The sequence below is a fragment of the Gymnoscopelus braueri genome (assembly GCF_963280865.1).
Source record: "Gymnoscopelus braueri genome assembly, chromosome: 9".
Taxonomy (NCBI): domain Eukaryota; kingdom Metazoa; phylum Chordata; class Actinopteri; order Myctophiformes; family Myctophidae; genus Gymnoscopelus; species Gymnoscopelus braueri.
Window position 1 is genome coordinate 26,009,748 of NC_137610.1, and position 20,985 is coordinate 26,030,732.

Sequence of the window (20,985 nt, forward strand, 5' to 3'; positions counted from 1 at the left end):
TGTTATTAAATGCCTGGGAGAAGGCCAGGCCAGGATGAACTTGACCGCAAGTGCCAGATCTAAACCTTGAACCATACCACAGGGTCAGAGGATGAGCCGTTCCAACAACATACTGTAATGCAGTGGTTGTCAAACCTTTTTCATGTCAAGGACCCCCAAATGTATTTATATATTTGGCCGTGGACCCCCATCTTAAAAGGTTTTGTGCCAGGGATTTATGTAAAAGCTCGCAGTGAGCTTGTAGATCTGATATTTTTGAATAGCCTACATATAAATGGATAAAGTGGTTACAATGATTGTGACGCTATGTTAACTACTTTTGCTGGGGACCCCCTGGAACCCCCCCCCATCATGATAATATACTGTAGGTAAAAATGTAAATCATAGTAATTACAGTACAAAGTCTTGACTAAATTGATATGATCTGCCCTAAATATGCTATGAATCCATAATGCACCGAGCCTACACATTCAATCATTCATTCAATTCAATTAAAACGTTTACATTGCCAAAGCAAACAAAACAAACATAAATCAAGACTAGTAAATGTACAAATGTACAAATGTACAAATGTACAAATGTACAAAAATAAATAAAAGTGAATTAAGAGATGTGTAAACAGAGCTGTGTCACATTAGAAAACTAGTGTGCAAAAACCAGGATAATTGTGCATTTGCTGTTATACATGTAAGCATAACTTGGTATGAAGCTTTTTGGAACATTTGCAACATTTCAAGGTTTAGCTGTCTGTCATTCATTCATTCATTCATTCATTCATTCATGTATTCATCAGTGGATCTAAACTTTGTCCAGTTCAATATTTTCGGTTACTTCTCATTTATACCTACTTCCAATTATGAAAAGCATTTTAATGAGCGTTATATTTATGTGTTTATTTAATGCGCATTTGTGTGTGCTAACAAAGACTTGCATTATGGCACTGCTGACACACTCTACCATGCACAAAGACATGCCTTATTGGCTCTTTTTTGCCACAAGTGCCTCGAAAAACCGGTTGCGTTTGGTCTCTGTTTATGTTCTCCATTTCACATCCCTGTTGTCCCCACCCCTCCATCTCCTCCTCCTCCTCCTCCTCCTCCCTCCAGCCAAACCCATCCTTCCCTCCTCTGTGCCAGCCAATCGGAGCTGCCTGTCTGGGTCAGCTGACTCGGAGAGGAGCACGACGATTGAGCAGCATAGAAATCTTTTACACCACCCAGAAAGAGACAGCAGACACACTGCCAGACACACACACACACACACACACACACACACACACACACACACACACACACACACACACACACTGGTACAATCAAGTGGCTGCTGTGCGCGCACACACACACACACATGCACAAATTGAGGAAGCAGGAATGGTGTAGAGAGGGAAGCAAATCTGCACGTTTCAGTCGCTACATCCTGAATGGAGATATATATATATACACACACACACAGACACACACATACAGTACATTACATAGAAATACATACATACACGTCACATACACACTGTCCATAAATGGTAAATGACTGGGCTTGGTTAAAGGACAGGCAGGAACAGACAGACTGTTGCGTGTGTTTGGATTTTTAAATAGACCTGTCGGAGGTGGTGTGTTTTTGAGACGAGGGGAAGGCTTATTATCTGTGCTGTATGTTTGTCAGGTAAGAGACGTTTTCTCTCCAGTGTTAATAATTTACAACCATGCAGTCTGCAAGAATGGCATCTTGCGGGTTCATTATTTATTCATTCATTCATCCATCCATGTAGTCATTTATTTTTTACATTCGCATTAAAAAACATATTTTGCTGTATTTCCTAATGAGAATTCCTGCCATCGTGTTCCTGATCAGATACAAGAGTTTCTGACTGATTGTCTGTGTTCTCTGTGTGTTTTTAAAAATGATGTGTGTGTTGTCCGATACAGTGTGTATACAACACTGTGTCTATCTGTCTGTGTGTGTGTGCATGTACAGTATGTGTGTGCGTGTGTGTCCCCCAGTCACCACCACGGTACACAAAGCTCTACTGTGAGTCTTTTTCATTGGCTGGTAGATTGGATCCATGACGTTCCCCTTTAGCCCGGAGTCCTCATTTCCCCGTCAGTCTCACTGTCCCTCTGTGTCCTCTGTGTCCTCTGTCCTTCTCGTGGCCTTTTGGACACAATGCCACCGCATGCGTTGAATTCCCACTGTTTTCCTCTCTTGTTTGATTTGGTTGCTTGGAGACGGCTCAATGTATCAATAAGAATGATCAATTCGTTATCCGGTATCTGATAAAAATGTAATCCCAGCATTTTTTTGTTTTATTATGTGCGGGGACTTAGCGCGTGCGTTTAAGTGCATGTGTCTGCGCGTGCGTGCATGCCTGTTTGTGTGCGTGCACTCATGCATGTCTCCGTGCACACAGTAAAGTCCTCAGTGTTAAATTCAAGGTCTGTACGTACCGCGAGCGTTTATTTCTTCCGATTAATTCATGCTGCTGTTTGTGTCGTGAGGACCTCCACACATTAAAGCATGAGCTGAGGGCAACCATTTATTAAGTTTTGCTTGACGATTAATTGTCTCTCAAATAATTGCGATTAACTATTTAATTGTGTTTCTGTCATTGAACATTGGAACATTATGAATACAATAAACCAAAAATTGGCTTTGAGGCCAAAATTACGATTATGAAAAAGATAATTGCAAATATCTCAAATAATTGCGATTAGGCGGTCATGTAGTAATTGTGACAGGCCTAGAACCTGTATGAATGAGGCATCACCAAAATCATACAGTACGTTCGTATTGTTGATTCGCGTCGCTCCTGGTGTGTAAGGACCAATTACTCCGATGGATAAATTAACCACTTTAAACCCCATATGGTTGAGCGGAGTCCCTCAGGGCTCTACCTGTACACTAGTGTCTTTTCTGTTTTCTGTTATTGTGGGGGAAAGCTTTCGCAGGAAATAGCCGACGCGTTGCGATTTTGACGATCTGCTATTTTCCTGTGAAAGCTTTCCCCACAATACGGATGCTGAGGGTTTAAAGTGGTTAACACTGAGGCATTTACATGGCCTCGTTACATGTAACCTTACTGTAGAGGCTTTTGAATACTTTATTAGTCAGAAATGTAAACAGCACGTTGACATTTTACACCACTTGTGCCCCACAAGTGGTGTAAAATGTCAACCATCATTGCCATAGCGATGTGACCAACAGGCACTTCAGGGTCAGCCCAGCGTGACGGCATTACTCATCACAAACAGACACACAATCAGTGAGCCCAGAGAGGCGTGAATGTCACAGTCGCACACACACACAAGGGACTTTAAAGTCCCTCAGCGCTTCAAGGCAGACACTTATCTGTTGTGGCACAAATGATTTATTTATTTTTTATGATAATTTCTTTTACGGATATTTAAGAGGCACATGCCGTCATTCATCTGTCTATTATATATATTATATATTCATTACAGTATATCGTTGCTGTCTTATCTCCATATTTTAACTTTTTGTGTTTTTTTTCTTTTCGTAAATTAACGCCCTACTTGATCATACTACAGCGTCATAAAAAAGGAACGATCTTTCTAGCTATGGTTTCATCTTGCAGGTTTCTAAGCAAAGTGTTGTACTCGGCTAAAGGGGGTACTTGGATTAAAAAATAAAGCAATGGGGGTACTGAAGAGGGTGGAAACCTCAAATGTCCAAAACTGTTACTTTTCAGGATTCAAATTCTAAAATAGCAGGCTTCACGCCACGTTTCGAGCTTGTACTGTAGATCTGCTACTTTCGATGCTTTTGTGCGACGCTGTAGTATGATCAAGTAGGGCGTTAATAATAAAAAAAATCACACCCAGTGTGAAGTGGGCGGTGTGGTCACAGTGGTCATCACAGTGATGGAAGTTCACTTAAAGAAAAGTAATATTGTGGACCAACCATTGTACACCCCTAACTAAAAAAAAACCATATATGTGTTTTCCATATATGTGTTTTTTTTAAGTGCATAGTCCTATTTATAGGGCTATGCACATGTGTCATGTGTTTCACTAGCCAATCACAGTCCTGAATAGAGTCAGCGGTGGCCAATCACGGTGCAGGGTTAGGGGGGTACAATGGTGGCCAATCACAGCGCAGGGTTGGGGGGTACAATGGGTGGGGGGGGTACAATGGTGGCCAATCACAGTGCAGCGAATGTCGATGTCCAAACCTCACTTATAGGGGCGGTTTCACAGCCACAGATCTAAGCATTCCCTTTTTTGTTTGTGTCTCGCCGCCTTTAGGTTGAATGACGCCGTGCTGCTGGGCATCAATCACCACATGGAGCATGACGGCTGCTCGGACAAATCGGAGCGCGAGGGCCAGGAGGACGTGGCCAATGAGAACGGTGCGAGGGTGACGGAGGAGAGCGACATGGACCAATCGGACGAGGCACCATCCCCGGGGCTGCACGCCACGGCCTACGTAGAGCAGGGGCCCGAGGAGATGGCGGAGGTGAGACAGCGGCGTGACGCCATGACCGTGTGATTTAAAAAGCCCATAAACGGGAAGTACCCTAACCCAGTATGAGTAGGCCTATAAGCAGTATTATGTATTCAAAGTTTGTCAGACCACACAATATGTTATAAACCACCCAGACATATTTGAATGATTGAAAAAATGTGTTAAGTATATACAATTTGGTTTCAAAGTCATGAAAAATCCAGGGGGGGTCCCCAGCTAAATTTGTTAATATACAGTAGCATCATGATTATTTTAGCCACTTTATCCATGTATATGTTTGGCCATTTAAAAGTATTTTTGGAATAATTTTGAAGTTTTTCTTAACACAAATCTTCTCTTCTGGGGGTCCCTGGCACAAAACATCATCAAATGGGGGTCCGTGGCCAAATACATATCAATTTGGGGGTCCTTAGCACAAAAACGTTTGAGAACTACTGCCTTAAAAGGTTGAGAACCACTGCTCTACAATGATGCAGTGTCATAAGATACGGTTAATACGAAAATGCATCAAAGTATTATGATGCCTCATTCATACGGGTTCATGCTTTTATTCGCGGTGAAAAGGAAGGGCACGAAAAAGTCTGACAGCTGCTGCCCTAATAATCGCCATTATAGCCTTAGCTTAGCTTCCCTCTGTGTGTGTTCGTCCCGTATCCCCAGGCTGGCGAGGCGTCCCAGACGGAGACGGTATCGGAGGAGAACAAGGGCCTGATCTGGACCCTGCTGAAGCAGCTGCGGCCGGGCATGGACCTGTCCAAGGTGGTGCTGCCCACCTTCATCCTGGAGCCACGCTCCTTCCTGGACAAGCTGTCCGACTACTACTACCACGCCGACCTGCTCTCCCAGTCAGTAGCACTCAGGATCTATGGGGCTGTCGCAATCATGACTTTTTTACTTGACGATTTGATTGTCAGGGATTGCGATTATTAACGACTTAATTGTGTTTTTGGCATTGGTTGTGCAATGTCTAAATGTAAATTACATTCTGCTTGCCTTTTAGGCTTTGTAAACAAAAATTGGATACATACTGATAAAGATAAAGAAAACTTTATTGTCCATTAAAGTAACAGTAAAATGGAAATTTGCCTTTGGCACACTGGCATCCAGTAAAAAACACAACTAATACATAAAATACACAAATGCAATAAAGTAACATAAATATACAAAGAAATTACGCATAATGCTCTGTACCCATAATCAAAATAAATAACGTACTATAGCCAAAATAGGCCATATTATTTGTAAATGTTACACTTAATTTTTTTTTGTGGAAAAATAGACATCTGCTATTCCCTCAGTTTTTGACAATCCTGGTGTTGACCAGTTAATTACACCAGGATTTACTGATCCACTCAGACAACTACACTCGATATGGGTGAATTTGTTTCCCTGTAGTGGAAATGTGTTATTGATTATGTGTCTTTATTTTCCTCCATGTCAGAGCTGCACTGGAGGAGAGCGCGTACGGTCGGATCAAGCAGGTGTTGAGATGGTACCTGTCCGGTTTCTACAAGAAGCCCAAGGTCATTATTATCATCTTATTTTTTATTTTAGACGTGGATATTTGTGTAGGGCTTACTTTGTGTTTTTTCTGTGTGTGTGGGGGGGGGGGGCAGGAGAGAAGATTTCTCAAAAAATTCAACAAATGATCTTTGCGTTATAGGAACTCTTAAAACATTTTTTTAAATGTCTGAAAATACACATCAACATGAATCCAACATATTTTTTGCTAAGGTAATGTATAAACAAACAAAAAACATGACAGTGCTGTCAAACGAATCTCCTAGAGTTACGGGGAGTCCTTGAAGTTATAAAGTTTGTGAAAGACTGTTCTAGAGTAATGCCTAATTGAGACACCATGACGTGATGGGTTATAAATTGAACTTAGGTTTTATGTGCTGTCCCACTCCCTACTTCCTCTGTCCTTTGTAAGCTGATGTAACACTGAGTAACTGTGGACCCAGTCACACCACAGAAGGTTTGAAACAGATATGACTGGTTTAACTGGTTCTTCATTGGAGCAAAAGAAGTAGGTCGGAGAGGCTTATTCTCAGTATTATCCTAGAACACGGGACTTTATCCCGTGACAATGCACTAGTACAGGGGTCTGCAATGTTTTTCAGGCCAAGGACCCCTTAGCTGAGAGAGAGATGAAGCAGGTACCCCCACTATATTGTATAAGGTTGTGTTAAAATTAAACTTTTTCATTGATAGCTTCATAGACTTGTTTGCGTTGGATTCATGTTAATGTGTATTTTTAAACCCTTAATACTTGGAAAACTTGCTGAAAATAGCAGAGCTTGTAGATCTGGTATTTTCTGGATCTGGTATTTTCTATCCCCTCAGAAAAGTGATGCTAGAGTTCAAGGACGACTTCACCCACTTTCAACATATCTTCATATATCTGGTCCTCACTAATGCTCATAAAATGATACCATAATATGGAACCATTTCTGTCTACTCGCTCTGTGTCTCAGAGGAGGGTTGTGGACAGTTCAGAAATCCGCCAACCACTGACATAATCGGAATCCAAGCTAATAGAAACTGGAGGCTTTCTCTTTCTGGAAGGCATGCTATAATGGAAGCCATTGTTCTCACGTTTATAAAAATAAAAAAATGTTTGACGAAAAACCTGCCTAACGATGATGTCACTGGTAGGCGGGTTTCTGACGTGTCCACAGCCCTCCTATGAGACACAGACAGAGTAGAAAAAAAATCTTACCATTTTATCATGAACATTAGTGAGGGCCATTTATATGAAGATAGTTTGAAAATGGGGGAAGTCGTCCTTTAATGTAAAACAAAAAAGTTCCTATCACACAAAGTCAAGATTTGGCAGAGCCCCTGTAGTAACTCTGAGGGCCCCCTAGGGGTCCCAAATTCCTGTTGAAGACCCCTGCCCTGCGCAGGACCCCTGGGAGATGGATTGCTGAGGTGGAATAATTTGGTATAATTTACCAAAAAAACACAACGTTAAAATATTCCCAACAGCAATGATATGTTGGGTGTGCAGATACAGTATTAACATGTCATCCTTAATGTTGTTATTGTTGCAGGGTCTCAAGAAGCCTTATAATCCAATCTTGGGAGAGACATTTCGCTGCTGCTGGCTTCATCCTGAAACTAACAGTTGTACCTTCTACATTGCAGAACAGGTTAGACTTGCCTCGTAGCCATCAGATGCACGCACGCACACACGCGCGCACACACACACACACACACACACACACACACACACACACACACACACACACACACACACACACACACACACACACACACACACACACACACACACACACACACACACACACACACACACACAAAAACACACACACACACACACACACACACACACACACATACACACACACACACACACACACACACACAGACACACAGATGCATGCCTGTAGTATCTCATCACAACCCTATTCATATACTGCAGATCAGTGATTCTCAAACCTTTTTTGTTTCTATGACCTCTCTCTCTCTCTCTCTCTCTCCTCTCCTCTCCTCTCCTCTCCTCTCTCTCTTCTCTCTCCCCATATGTCTCTCTCACTTGTCCTACCAGGTGTCCCACCATCCGCCCATCTCTGCCTTCTACATCTGCAATAAGAAGGATGGTTTCTGCGTCAGTGGCAGCATCCTGGCCAAGTCCAAGTTCTATGGTATGCTGCTCAGAACTATCTTGCAAAAAGAGGGATAAATGCTTGCTGTTGAAAGAAATCTACAGAGAAATGTGTCAAACTACATCCTGCATACTAAATACTACAGCCCTGCTGGGCTTGAAGGCCATGCACATTTTTTAGCTCGAGAACTAGAAGAGAAATGTCGTTGTCTCCACCAGGACACAAAAATACATTATGAATGATCCACTTAAGCCCTATGTATTATTGAAATTTGTAATCTTTTGAAATAATAATAACAAATGTAATTAAATTGGAAACCTAAATAAATGGGTCCCAATCCATTGTTTGGGAAACATTACATTAGACCACAGACCCCCATCCCCCCCATGGACCCCTGGGGGTTCATGGGTGGGCGTTGAGAACCAGAGCAGTGGGTTCTGATACATTTCAGACTAGTTGGAGCTAATGGGATTTGGTTCACTGTGCTCATTTAATTAGGCTTGTTCATAGATAGCCTACTGTAACTATGGTCAGAGGATCAACAGGCCATTCAATAACAACAGGCATACAGCCATGTTACTGTACAAGCAGCACATTGAATTCAATTAAATCGTTGGTTAAACATCATTGTATAGTTAACAAAAGGATGGACGTTTGAATTCTTAATTCAACCTTTACTCAAAGGACTATATTCGGCTAGATTTGAGTTTTTTATACAAAGCCACACTTTAGAATGCATAAAAAAACCCTGCAACAATAACGTAACTTTTCACAAAGAATAACGGTGATATTTTGTGTGTTATCTCAAGCAAGTTTTCAATCTGAAGATCGACTGGTCAGCTTTATCGCAGTGCTCCTTCATTCATTCTTGCAGTTGCATTAAATGCACCGATGCGATATGATCAGTGCATTGACAGTAGGGTGCATTGCCTTCCCTTGTTAAATCCCTTTAGCCTTGCTCACAGATTTAGCAGAACACCGTCCACAGTGTTGTGTGCCAAACACTCTGGTCTGAAACATTGATTAGTTTTCCATTGTTTTTCATTTCCGCCGGTACTACCTCAACGAAACAGGGACTTCTGTTTCGTCATTACTGCCGACCGCAACGAAGGGCTTTGTGTGTAATTGTTGTGAGTGTGTGTCACAGGAGGGCAGTAGTAGTCTTATCCTTGTTGTCAGTCAGAAACCTCTTATCTCCATATTCTAACTTTTTGTGTTTTTAACGCCCTACTGGCCTACAGCGTCACACAAAAGCATCAAAAGTAGCACATTTACAAGCTTGAAATGCGGCGCAAAGTTTGAGCTTGTAGATCTGCTACTTTTGCTGTTTTGAATTGAATTTGAATCCTGAAAAGTAACAGTTTCGGACATCAGGTTGCCACCTGACAAAGACTATATACATTCAGTAAGCCACGCTCTAATGCATATCGTTGCTGTCGGGTAGAAACCTTGTACAGTATGTCCAAAACCGTTCCTTTTTTTAATCATTTTAAAACATATTTTAAAATAGTGAAAATAGCCAATCCACAGGCTCACAATGCGTTCTGAGCTTGTAGATCTGCCGATGAAGTAGTTGGGCATTCATTTATGGGTAAAAAAAAAGAAAAAGATATGGAGATGGTGGTTTCTGCCTGACAGTAACGATATTCACTGATAATACACCCTTTTCACTGCAATACTAGGGTAATGCATCCTGTAACATGTGTTACCAGTGACACAAATTATGGTTGTGTTCCAGTCCGGTCAAACGGAGTCAGGGATGGGAGCTCACTGCGAAGGCTCTGCTACATTAAATGGATCAGAGCCTTAATTACTATCATTGGTAACACCTGTACAGGTGCTATTTATGTCAATATGGCTGCCGTGAACAGAAACCCTGCCTTTAACATCCTGTTTTTTCCCCTGTCCTCCGATTGAAGGTAACTCTCTGTCAGCCATCTTGGATGGGAGAGCCAAGCTGCTGTTGCTGAACAGGGATGAGGAATACATCATCACTATGCCTTACGCCCATTGCAAAGGTAACGGATTCTATCAAGTTAATATAATTATTAATTAACTATTATAGTCAACATTATATTCACATTTATTATGACGTAATGAAAGTTAACCACTTATGCCCTTTATATAGTTTGACTGATTTATGGAATACTTTATTAGTCAAAAATGTAAACGGTACAGTAAACATTTGGGATAAAAGGATAACACAAAAAAGTCCTGGGGACTTGTTTCCATTGTGGTCCTATGTATTAATCAACTGACCATAGAATATTAACACATTAATACCATGTCATCAACAAATACAAATGGCTATATTTACAAAGGAGAAACAGAAAAAAAGGAAAAACGCCGGCAGTGTATGACCCCTCATTTCAATGGGATTTAATATCTATCTCCACTTGTAGTTTTCTGACAGAAGCTTTTTCAGACCAGTTTTGAAAGAAGTCAGTGATTCACATTGTTTAATGGATGATGTCAGGGCATTCCTCATTATGGTGGCACAGTAGTAGAATGAATATTTTCTCATGTTTGTGGTAAATTTGGGGGGTACCAGATTGGAGGTTAGAGTAGTTAGACAGGTGTCCTCTGAGTATCTTAAATACCAATCCCATTGATATTAGCTTAACCCTGTCTTCTACCCTGAGCCATCCCAAACCAGCTGTGTTGGAATTAGGTTAGTTAGTTTACTATGTTGTATGAGGAATAGCAGACATAACAAGTTACACGTTGCCTTGTGAGGCGTAACTCTGCTATTTTTGCTACTTTTGTGCCGTTTCCACCCAAGAGTGACGATATGGTATTTATGGTTATGAATGTCACGCTGAGATCGGCACAGTGTTTCTACACACTGATTTGGGGACAGGATAAGATCTCTTTGTTCAACACAGTGGCTCACTATTTTGCTGAAACTGGTCTTTATAAAGTTTATACGCTGTGGCAAAATGATGTGTGTCTTTCTGTCCCCTGATGACCACATGTCCAAGCTAAATGGAATCATGTTCCACACTGCTGTGGTCACACACCATTATAATGGTAGAGGCCCAGCATTGAAGAAGGAATTGAACTGGGGGTTAAAGTTTCCTTTTATACTCTGTGCTCTGCAATCACATTTAGCACGCTGTTCTCTCTGCATCTGCAGTCAGGTGATTGAATTTACAGTGAATGAGCACACAGTGATTAACACCTGTTGTCGCCATGGTGATATGAACCGTAGCATTTAGCTTTGGAGTTGGACACAATGGCGTATTTTGTCCATAATACATTTTTATTTTGATTATTGATGTCGGTCATTGTCAGTCATTTCTTTGTGTTTTTGTCCGTGCAACTTTTGTTTACAAGGCCTAAAATGCCACACAATTAAATTGTTAATCGCAATTACAGTATTTGTATGACAATTAATCGTCAGGGATCCACTTTGCTCAGTAGTGCTATAGTGACCAGATGGCAGTGCTAACGCTACACCCTCCATCCATGTCCAGGTATCTTGTACGGTACAATGAGCCTTGAAATGGGAGGGAAGATCACAATCGAGTGCGAGAAAACCAAGTGTGCTGCAGAGCTGGAGTTCAAACTGAAGGTAAACCTAATATACAAGATAGTGTGACTGAACTGTTATTTCATTTTCATTTTGTTTTCATTTCTAACCTTTATCCATGCTCGAGGGGCTCTGACGTTAACCTAATTTACATTGATGTTGAGCTAACGATATAAAAACAGCAAACATCAATAAGACAAACACAGACAGGAAGACATATAAAACACTAAATCTAATACTGGTTTTTAGGCCAGGTGCTGATAATCAATACAGCAATCAAGCAAAAGGTTAAAAACCAAACTAGCTGTATTGAGATACAATATGCTCGGGAATGGAAGACGACCAAATATGGCATGTATTGTAGCAGTGGACACAAATGTTATCCACCATGCAAGATAATAATTATAATAATAATAGCTCTGATTTATATAGTGCTTTTCAAAGACGAGGAAGGGACCAACTTTATAATAATCGATAAAAGGTTACGCATGGGTTGGAGAGACATCTTAACTACACCTCAGCTGGGAAAAAATCCCCTGAAGAGGTGGGTTTTGAGTGAGGTTTTAAAGGAGGGGGGGGGCAGCGTCTTTGATATGGTTGGGGACTGTATTCCAGAGGGAGGGGGCAGCAACAGAGAAAGCCCTGTCCCCCCAGGTACGGTACTTGGCCTGGGGGACCTCAAGGAGGTTGGCAAGAGCTTGTTTATCGTGTTTAATTCATCTCGGGCCTAAAAATTATTAGAACCTAGAGGAATAAAACACAGACATTACTCTTGTGTAGCCAGACGATTGGAGATCTCCGCCTACCAATCTTCTGGGGGAAATGTAAATTCGATGCTGGTGGTATGTAAATTCGATGCTGGTGGTGCTAAACATGGGAGAAAACCACCGCTAGCAACACCTACACCCACTGCTCTGAACACCAATCCTGGGACCAACCTAAAAGTGTTTGCATTGGTTCTGCACCCCACCCCAGTTCTAGCCCCCTACATTGAATTTAGATGATGTATCAGTAGGCAGTCAATCTGGGAACCCATCATCAAAACAATTGAAAAAACAGCGCCCTCTGCTGTTTTTTTTACCTGAATCTGTTCTTGAGAGATTAGTAGGCAGTTATCTCTGGTCACCTGGCTGTGTGGTGTGAGACTACTCAGTCAGACACCGCTGATAGGGACGTCATTATTATGAATGAGTAGGGCTGTTAAATGATTACATTTCCTCCCCTGCCCTAGAGAAAATAACCCTCAAAATAACTCCAGAATAAAACCTACCTTGGAGAAAATAACCTCAGAATAGGGCTATAGAAGCCGTTTTACTGTGAGGTGAAGGTGTTAATCTTAATGGATGTTCTTCTCCTCACAGCCCTTCCTTGGAGGCGCCTGCTCTTTGAACCAGATCTCTGGGAAGATCCACATGGGAGAGGAGCTAATGGCTACCTTGGATGGACACTGGGTGAGCGCAGCGGGACTCCCTACATGTCATATCGTTGCTGTCGGGCAGAAACCTCTTATCTCCATATATAAACTTTTTGTGTTTTCTCGTAAACGAATGCCCTACCTGATCATACAGTGTCGCACAAAAGCATAAAAAGTAGCAGATTCGCAAGCTCGAAACGAGGTGCGAAGCAACGTGTTTTGAGCTTGTGGATCTGTGGGATTTGCTGTTTTTGTATTTGAATCCTGAAAAGTAACAGTTTTGTTTGTGTTTTGTTGCGCCTTACGGTTCTTCCTTCAGGCTTTCACTGTCATTGACTCTGTCTTGCTATGATTGATTTCTGTTTTTGTGGAGGTGCTAACATTTCTAGTGTTTCCCTTATGAATGGTACAGGCCACGAGGACCCTCGCCAGGCCATCAAAATCCCTCTTTATGACATAAATAATGCCATATAATACCCTTTCATACAGAAATCAATAATCATGTATGCTTGGGAGCCTATTTTATCCTATATACATTTCAGGAAAGTCAGCCCTTCCTGTGGTGCGACTGAAGGCACTTCATTTTTAATCATTTGTTTCGGCGAAATAACCACAATAACATCTCACATGTCACTACAACACCAGTCACAACGTGCGCAATTCATTCACGCAGTTATTCGTCCACTTTTCATTGCTCAACACACATTTGCCCCCTCACACCATAATTAAATCCGTCCAACACAAAATTCCCCACACATTACCGACACACCGGAAGGTGAGACCTTTTAGGAGCCTCAAAGACGTTGCCAGGTTGTGAGACAGTAATACGCAATCCGCTCCGTGATTTTTCCTCCGGAAGACAAAAGGCCAGCAACAAGCCACCAGGTTGATGCCAAAAACACCACAGATGGGGACAGACACGCTGGATCTATATAATATATACTAACATACCTATGCCTATGGACCTTTCCATATATTCAATATATTCTTTATACATGTTATATATTATTAAACGCACTTTCTCTAACCAATTTACACCCACTTCACGCTTACAACTCCTGGACATGGCAACGTCGCTCATCGTTCTGTGATTGACAGCAAATGTTGGCCAATCAGGTGGCGAGTTCCCAGCCTGAAAAAATACGAACGGCAGCCATTGTTGGTTGTGCGAGTCAGGGTGCACTACTGCACTTCTTATTTTCGCTTATTAAACGCTCTCAAACTTCTTCTTTGAGGCAAGGAATTCACTTATAACATATGGTTTGGATATAATTCAGTTGTTTCACTTCATATGTGTGGTCAATTAATCATGACAGAGCCTATTTAAAAATAAAAATTCAGAGAACCGGCAGGTTCACACACACACACACACACACACACACACAGATCTGTTGTGCTGTAGTCAAGGCTTTGTATTGCAAAAAAAAAACAGCCGATGGGGTCCGCGATGTTTCACGGGGGTCGCGATGTTTCACGGGGGTCCGCGATGTCTCGCGGGGGTCCCAGACTCCCAGGGGGTCCGCGGACCCCCTGGGAGAAAAATTATTAAAAAAAATAAAACTTTTTTGGGGGACATTTCTTCATGAAAAAAAAAAACAGCCGATGGGGTCCGCGATGTTTCACGGGGGTCTGCAATGTTTCGTGGGGGTCCCCAAGACTCCCAGGGGGTCCACGGACCCCCTGGGAGTAAAATTATTTAAAAAAATGTAAAAACTTTTTTGGGGGACATTTTTATCCCACGATTTTTTAACCCCAAAATAAGCGAGCCCTCACTTATTTTTGCCCTGACGTAATTTGTTTGTCATGTTTGTGTGTCTGTGTTGGAGCGCCTCAGTGCGGCTGCAGAGTTCATGTGCAACATCTTGCATGTGTGGCTGTGGCTTTACAGTTTTCCTTCGCCGTGTCTGTAGGTCTGTAGGTCCGTGTCTGTAGGTCACGGCCTGGAGACCCAAGGGTCCCAAGGGCGGACGCTCTGGGTATTATTATTATTTTTTTATCCCATGATTTTGTACCCCCAAACACTATTTTCTTTGGGGGGGTTGGGGTGGGGGGGGGGGGCACTAGACGTACGCGGGCAGAACTTCTAGTGTAATACATACAGATTATTAACCCATTCAATTCGGGAACGCATACTGTGTGTCATTTTATATATATTTTTTAGCTTTAACCATTATTTTATACTTTGGGCTCTTCAAAAATAGCAGATATACAAGCTCATAGTGAGTGCCAAGTTATGAGCTTGTAGATCTGCAATTTTGGGGGGGGGGGAAATCGTGAAACTTCGTGCAAATCTTTGAATATATATGTTTTTTAAAAAATCTTTGCTTCAGGGAATTCTATAAATGTCTTCTAAATCCTAACAGTTTTTTTTTTTCTCCTTCAACTTATGTTGCTGTAATATCAGTGGTTCACCCCCCCCCTCCCCCATCTCAAAATATTTTGTTCCAGGGACCCCCCCCCCCCCCCCCAGAAGCAAAGATTTGAGATAAAAATGTATATATATATTCAAAGATTTGCACACAATTTCACGATTTTTTAAAATCAGATCTACAAGCTCATAGCTTGTATATCCACTATTTTTGAATAGCCAAAGAAATCTAAAGTGACACAGATGCGATTGAATGGGTTAACTCTCCTTGTGATCAGTGTGTTGTCTGTTGTGAATATACAGAGTGCCGTTGCAGACAGCGTGCTGCAGGCTCCCACCGTGGCATTATGTCATCCTGCATGCTAGCGTCTGTTTTAGGCCTGAGAACAATTGTTGTGGAAACACAAACGGTCTCTCCGCTATTTATATTTAAAAACATATCGTCCCTGACGGGTGGAAACCTCATAATTATGTCCAAAGCTGTTACTTTTCAGGATTCAAATTCAAAAATAGCAAAAGTAGCAGATCTACAAGCTCAAAATGCGGCGCATGCTACTTTTGATACCCTTGTGTGACACTGTAGTATGATCACGTAGGGGTGTTAATTTACAGGAAAAAAAGAAGAAATTATGGAGATAAGAGGCAGTGACTGTATTTTGCCAATTTGTTGATAAGTTTATACCCCATTCACACAGTAACTCAATGGTAATGGGCCCACATAGAAATACCCCAAGACAAATTCCATAGTTGTTTTTGTTGATGTGTTTGTTGTGTTTCTCTCCAGGACGGCGAGGTGTTCATCAGTGAGAAGAAGACAGGGCAGCAGGAGACCCTGTGGAACCCCACGCCGGAGGTCCGAAACGGCCGCCTCAAGAGACAGGTGGTCCTGCTGGAGCAGCAGGGCGAGTTTGAGTCTGAGAGGTACTATACTAGGGCTGTCATGATCGTGACATTTTAACTTGGCGATTAATTGTCACACAAATAATTGCGATTAGCGATTTAATTGTGCTTGTTTTGGCATTGAACATTGGAACAACATAAATTACATTTTCTGTTTGGCTTTTAGGTTTCGTAAACAAAAGCTGCACAGGGCAGATGTTTTTTTTAAAAATATGTATTTGTTGGCAGTGTACAGAAGTACATCCATCCATTTTACATTTTTATACAACAAAGCAAGAAAAAAAGACAACTTATAGACCAATTATTTGTTTACCAACATTGAGACTGGACGCACAGGTGATTGTTTCATGCAATTAAGTCCCAACATATTGTTTTGGGGTGCGCTGGTTTCAGTTCATTCAACCTCCTCTTGTGTGTTGGCTAGTGAGGCGAGACATGACAGAATGGGTTTCATTTGGTGCCGGCCTGCGTCGTCTGTTAAGGGGTCTATTATAAACTCAACCAAGAGTTAATGAAGGCTCCAAGAGTTAATGGGGCTCTCAGAAAAGAGCCCAATTTTTTAAAATCTATTTTGGGTCTTCTCCTTACATTGTACAGGATCTTCTCAGGAGTACAATAAGAGGAAAGTTCATTCAACCAATGATTTTGTGATGGAGAATTTTCAGACTTCCAATTTACAATACTTTCAAAATTTGGGCATATCAGGCAAAAGAAAACTGTACTCTTGTTTAACATTGTTAGTCGTGAGATTTTATTTAGCTTTAATCCATGTTTACGTGGGGACCCTGTGTTGTCCTTCCCAGACTCTGGCAGCATGTGACCAGAGCCATCTCGGACCGGGACCAGAACCAGGCCACCCAGGAGAAGTTTGTCCTGGAGGAGGCTCAGAGGAGAGAGGCCAAGGAGAGAGGAGACAAGCCCTACGACTCACGCCTCTTCCACTTACACCCCGTCACCTCCGAGTGGACCTACAAGCACATAGAGTATGTATGGATGGACGCACTCGCACACCATGCACCATTCACACACATTTCACACACATATACACAGCTTACGAGTCCATTTGGTTCCATTTGTACACTCTCAGAGTTAAGGGGAGCCGTGGTCCCTGCTGGTAATACATACCAAACCGTGAGTCCTCGATATTAAAATGTTTGTGAACCACTGGTATATACTACAAATCTTGTTGGTTAGTTGGTTAGTAAGTTAGTGAGTTTTAGTTAATTAGTTAGTTAGTTAGTTAATTCGAATTTCAAATAACCCTCAAAACATGTTGGTTAGAAATATTTGAGGACAACCCACGTGTGTGGCAGTCATAGTTGTATAATAAATCAAACCATTGTACACAACAAAACATCTCACAATGACATTGTATAAAATAAAATACAATTTAATAAATGGACAAAATAAATGTTAATGTGCAAATATTCTGTTCCTTCATGCTTAAAGAACTTAGCATTTTTATTTCCATTGCAAATCACTGAAAGCCTGTGATTTCAACTGGATTATTGTACCACACTCCTTTGTCGTGCTCCTTTCAGTCATGTGATCAGGGGGTTTTCCCTGGTGCCCTTAAACGAGGGAGAGAGACGAGTCTGTGTTGTGAAGGCGTGTTCGAAAAGCTAAGACTAGGGTTTAAATAGGATTGTGTTGTCTGTGTGCAGCACGCAACCGTGGGACCCAGAGACCTGCCTGGTTCAGTACGAGAAAGATGGAGTGGTCCACACCCAGGAGAAGTCACGACACAGACGACACAACGGCCTCTCATACAGTCACCCCTGGTCCAGCAAACAGAAGGTCTCACACTCACGCACACGCACACACACACACACACACACACACACACACACACACACACACACACACACACACACACACACACAAACAAACTTCGCTTGTGTTTGCTTGCAGACAGGTTCATGTTGAACACGCTCAGCTAGCTAGCATGTTGCTTCAGCCCTCCAGTTGTTACTCCGGACTGCTGAAGCTGTTGTGTAGTGTGTAATGTGTGTAACGTGTGTGTGTGTGTGTGTGTCCGCGTGTGTGTGTGTGTGTGTGTATACCAGGCTGAGATGAATGGGAAGCGCAGGAAGACCAGCACCCAGCCGTCCACATGCAGTCAGAACACGGAGAGCAGCAGCACCACGCCAGAGCCTGCACACGAGTCCTCCGACAACGAGGGTAAGACACAGCCACGGTTATTAGCTAAAACTCACTAAATTCATATAGAAAATGTTCCTTAGTTTTAGTCTCTATATCCAATATTCAAAAATATTGAAAATAGCCAATCTAGAATCTCACAACGTGTCGCATTGTGAGCTTGTAGATGCCCTATAATATGGAGTTCTGGGGTAGTTAGTTTCATTGTAATATTATTACAAGGAAATACAAAAAAATACTAAATCCAAGCCTTTAACACATTCCACGCCAGAGTTTAATATCATAATGTACTCACCAGTGCCAGCGATTTATTGTTGTTTTTTTCACGTCGCCACAGACCTCGCTAAATACCTTTAAGATCGCGCGTTAAACTGTTTGTAGACACACAGGGTAGCTGTGTGAGTGGCCCAGAGAAGACAGTTTCAATCGGCGACATTCCATTTTGCAGCGATCAGCGAGGAGAAAAACAACAACCGAGATAATGGCGGATTAGTGGAAGATTATAGCGACGGCGGGTGGGAACGAAAATCTCCGGATACGGATATTTCCATATCCGGGTGTGCTACAAGGAAATGTGTCACTGCGAGGGAGGCCTACAATGAAATGTGAACCTGCGAGAAAAAAAAGGAAAAAAAGACCACTTTGCGTAGATCAACGCAACTGGCACGCTGCGCAATTATTTAGGTTCGCGTAGAACTACGCGATTGGCACGCAATGTGTTAAAACAAATGTAAAATAACAAACCTACAAAACCTAATTCAAATCAAACTGAAATCTAAAACAAAAAGTCAAAACGAAAAAAAACAACTAACTAACGGAAAACGCAAAACTATAATAAACTTAAGATGCACAGGATACACACACATACACAGTAACCTTAAATCGTCTCTGTCGGGTGGAAACCTCGTATGTCCAAAACTGTTACTTTTCACGATTCAAATTCAAACGTAACAGATCTACAAGCTCAAAATGCGTCCCTTTCACGCCGCGTTTCGAGCTTGTGGATCTGCTACTTTTGATGCTTTTGTGTGACACTGTAGTATAATAAAGTAGGGTGTTCATTTATGAAAAAACAGGTGCTCGTGGTGGCGCAGTGCTAAAGTCCCTGCCCACCACCACGGTAGCCTGGTAAACCCTCCCTCCGGAAATCTAATTTCTATTTGATTCCTGGAGTGAGTCTGGCATGAACCGCCTCTCTGCAATATTGGCTGTGTATGCCAAACGGACGCGCCTATCAGCGTCGTCGCTCATTGTTCTGTGATTGACAGCTTACGTTGGCCAATCAGGTGGCGAGTTCGAGTGAGCCCAAAACACGAACGGCAGCCATCTTTTTCATGTGCGGCCAATTCTCCGCTATTTTTTTACTTCAAAAAGCTCTCTAACTTCTATTTTGAGGCACGGAATTTACTTATAAGATATCGTTTGGATAGAATTGAGTTGTTTAACTTCATATATGTGGTCAATTAATCATGACAAAGCCTATTTAAAAAATAATAATTAGAGAACCGGTAGGGGCGGGCAGTGACACCTGTACCCGAAAAAGGCAACCCATTTTGGGTATGGCTGTCTCAAAAGTCCCGTCGCGTCACATTAAGACTGGTGAACTGCTGATTGGCTGAAGGGGAAAAATTATCATTGGCTGAAGGGGTTGTCAGTCAACGGTATTACTCCCGCCCAACTCCAGCACAGCCAATATTGCAGACAGGCGGATCAGGCCAGACTCACTCCTGAAATGAAATGGAATTGAGATTTCCGGAGGGAGGGTTTACCAGGCTACCACCACGGAGGTTGTGGGTTCAAATCCATGTGGTGGAACCATGGTGGAGCCAGCTTTGTCGGGCGTCTATATGAATACATTTGGGCCGTGTTCGGGGGAGGGTGATAATTGTTATTGCACTTAATCCTACGGGCTGGGGTGGCACATGTCAGCGGGGAGTGTTGGGCGGTAGAAGTAGGACGAAGGCCCTACGTCCTCCCGGTGGGGGCTCCTCACTGGCAGGTGAGTCAGTAGGATACAACAGCAGTGACAACACAGAAATTTGTGTGGGGAGGAATCAATTGGCACAACGACTAAATTGGGGAGAAAAAGGGGTTACGAAATAATTGGCTACTCTAAATTTAATTAAAAATATATACAAAATAATAAAAAACACAATGTTAAAAAATGGAGATAAGAGGTTTCTGCCCGACAGCAACGATATGCTCATTGTTTTTGCAGAGTTCTCAGACCAGTGCACGCGCTGCATTAAGGAAGGGAAGGACATCGCCTTGATAGAAGCCTCCGTCACGTCCATACAGAAAACACAGCAGGATATCCAGAGGTGAAGAGAGCACACACACACACACACACACACACACACACACAGTCATTTTACGCTCTCAAGAGTTAAAGATCTACCTAAAAAGGGTCCATTTGGTTACCAACTCTCCATCATTTAGCATGGGGAACACCTGGAACCCCCTCAAGGACCACTGGTTGAGAGCCATTGCTCTAAGT

The 20,985-nt window shown here is 42.3% G+C and overlaps 1 protein-coding gene across 1 annotated transcript in view; it reads left to right on the top strand.

Annotated features, from left to right (window-relative positions):
- osbpl5 (oxysterol binding protein-like 5) overlaps positions 1-20,985 on the top strand; it is a 106,719-nt gene that overhangs the window by 81,206 nt on the left and 4,528 nt on the right. Inside the window, exons 9-21 of the mRNA XM_080436743.1 lie at positions 4,263-4,473; positions 5,143-5,327; positions 5,924-6,005; positions 7,539-7,637; positions 8,057-8,153; positions 10,034-10,132; positions 11,591-11,688; positions 13,008-13,097; positions 16,213-16,349; positions 17,132-17,311; positions 17,993-18,125; positions 18,395-18,509; positions 20,707-20,809. Of these exons, the coding sequence (XP_080292869.1) occupies positions 4,263-4,473; positions 5,143-5,327; positions 5,924-6,005; positions 7,539-7,637; positions 8,057-8,153; positions 10,034-10,132; positions 11,591-11,688; positions 13,008-13,097; positions 16,213-16,349; positions 17,132-17,311; positions 17,993-18,125; positions 18,395-18,509; positions 20,707-20,809 (1,629 nt within the window). The remainder of the gene's footprint in view (positions 1-4,262; positions 4,474-5,142; positions 5,328-5,923; positions 6,006-7,538; positions 7,638-8,056; positions 8,154-10,033; positions 10,133-11,590; positions 11,689-13,007; positions 13,098-16,212; positions 16,350-17,131; positions 17,312-17,992; positions 18,126-18,394; positions 18,510-20,706; positions 20,810-20,985) is intronic.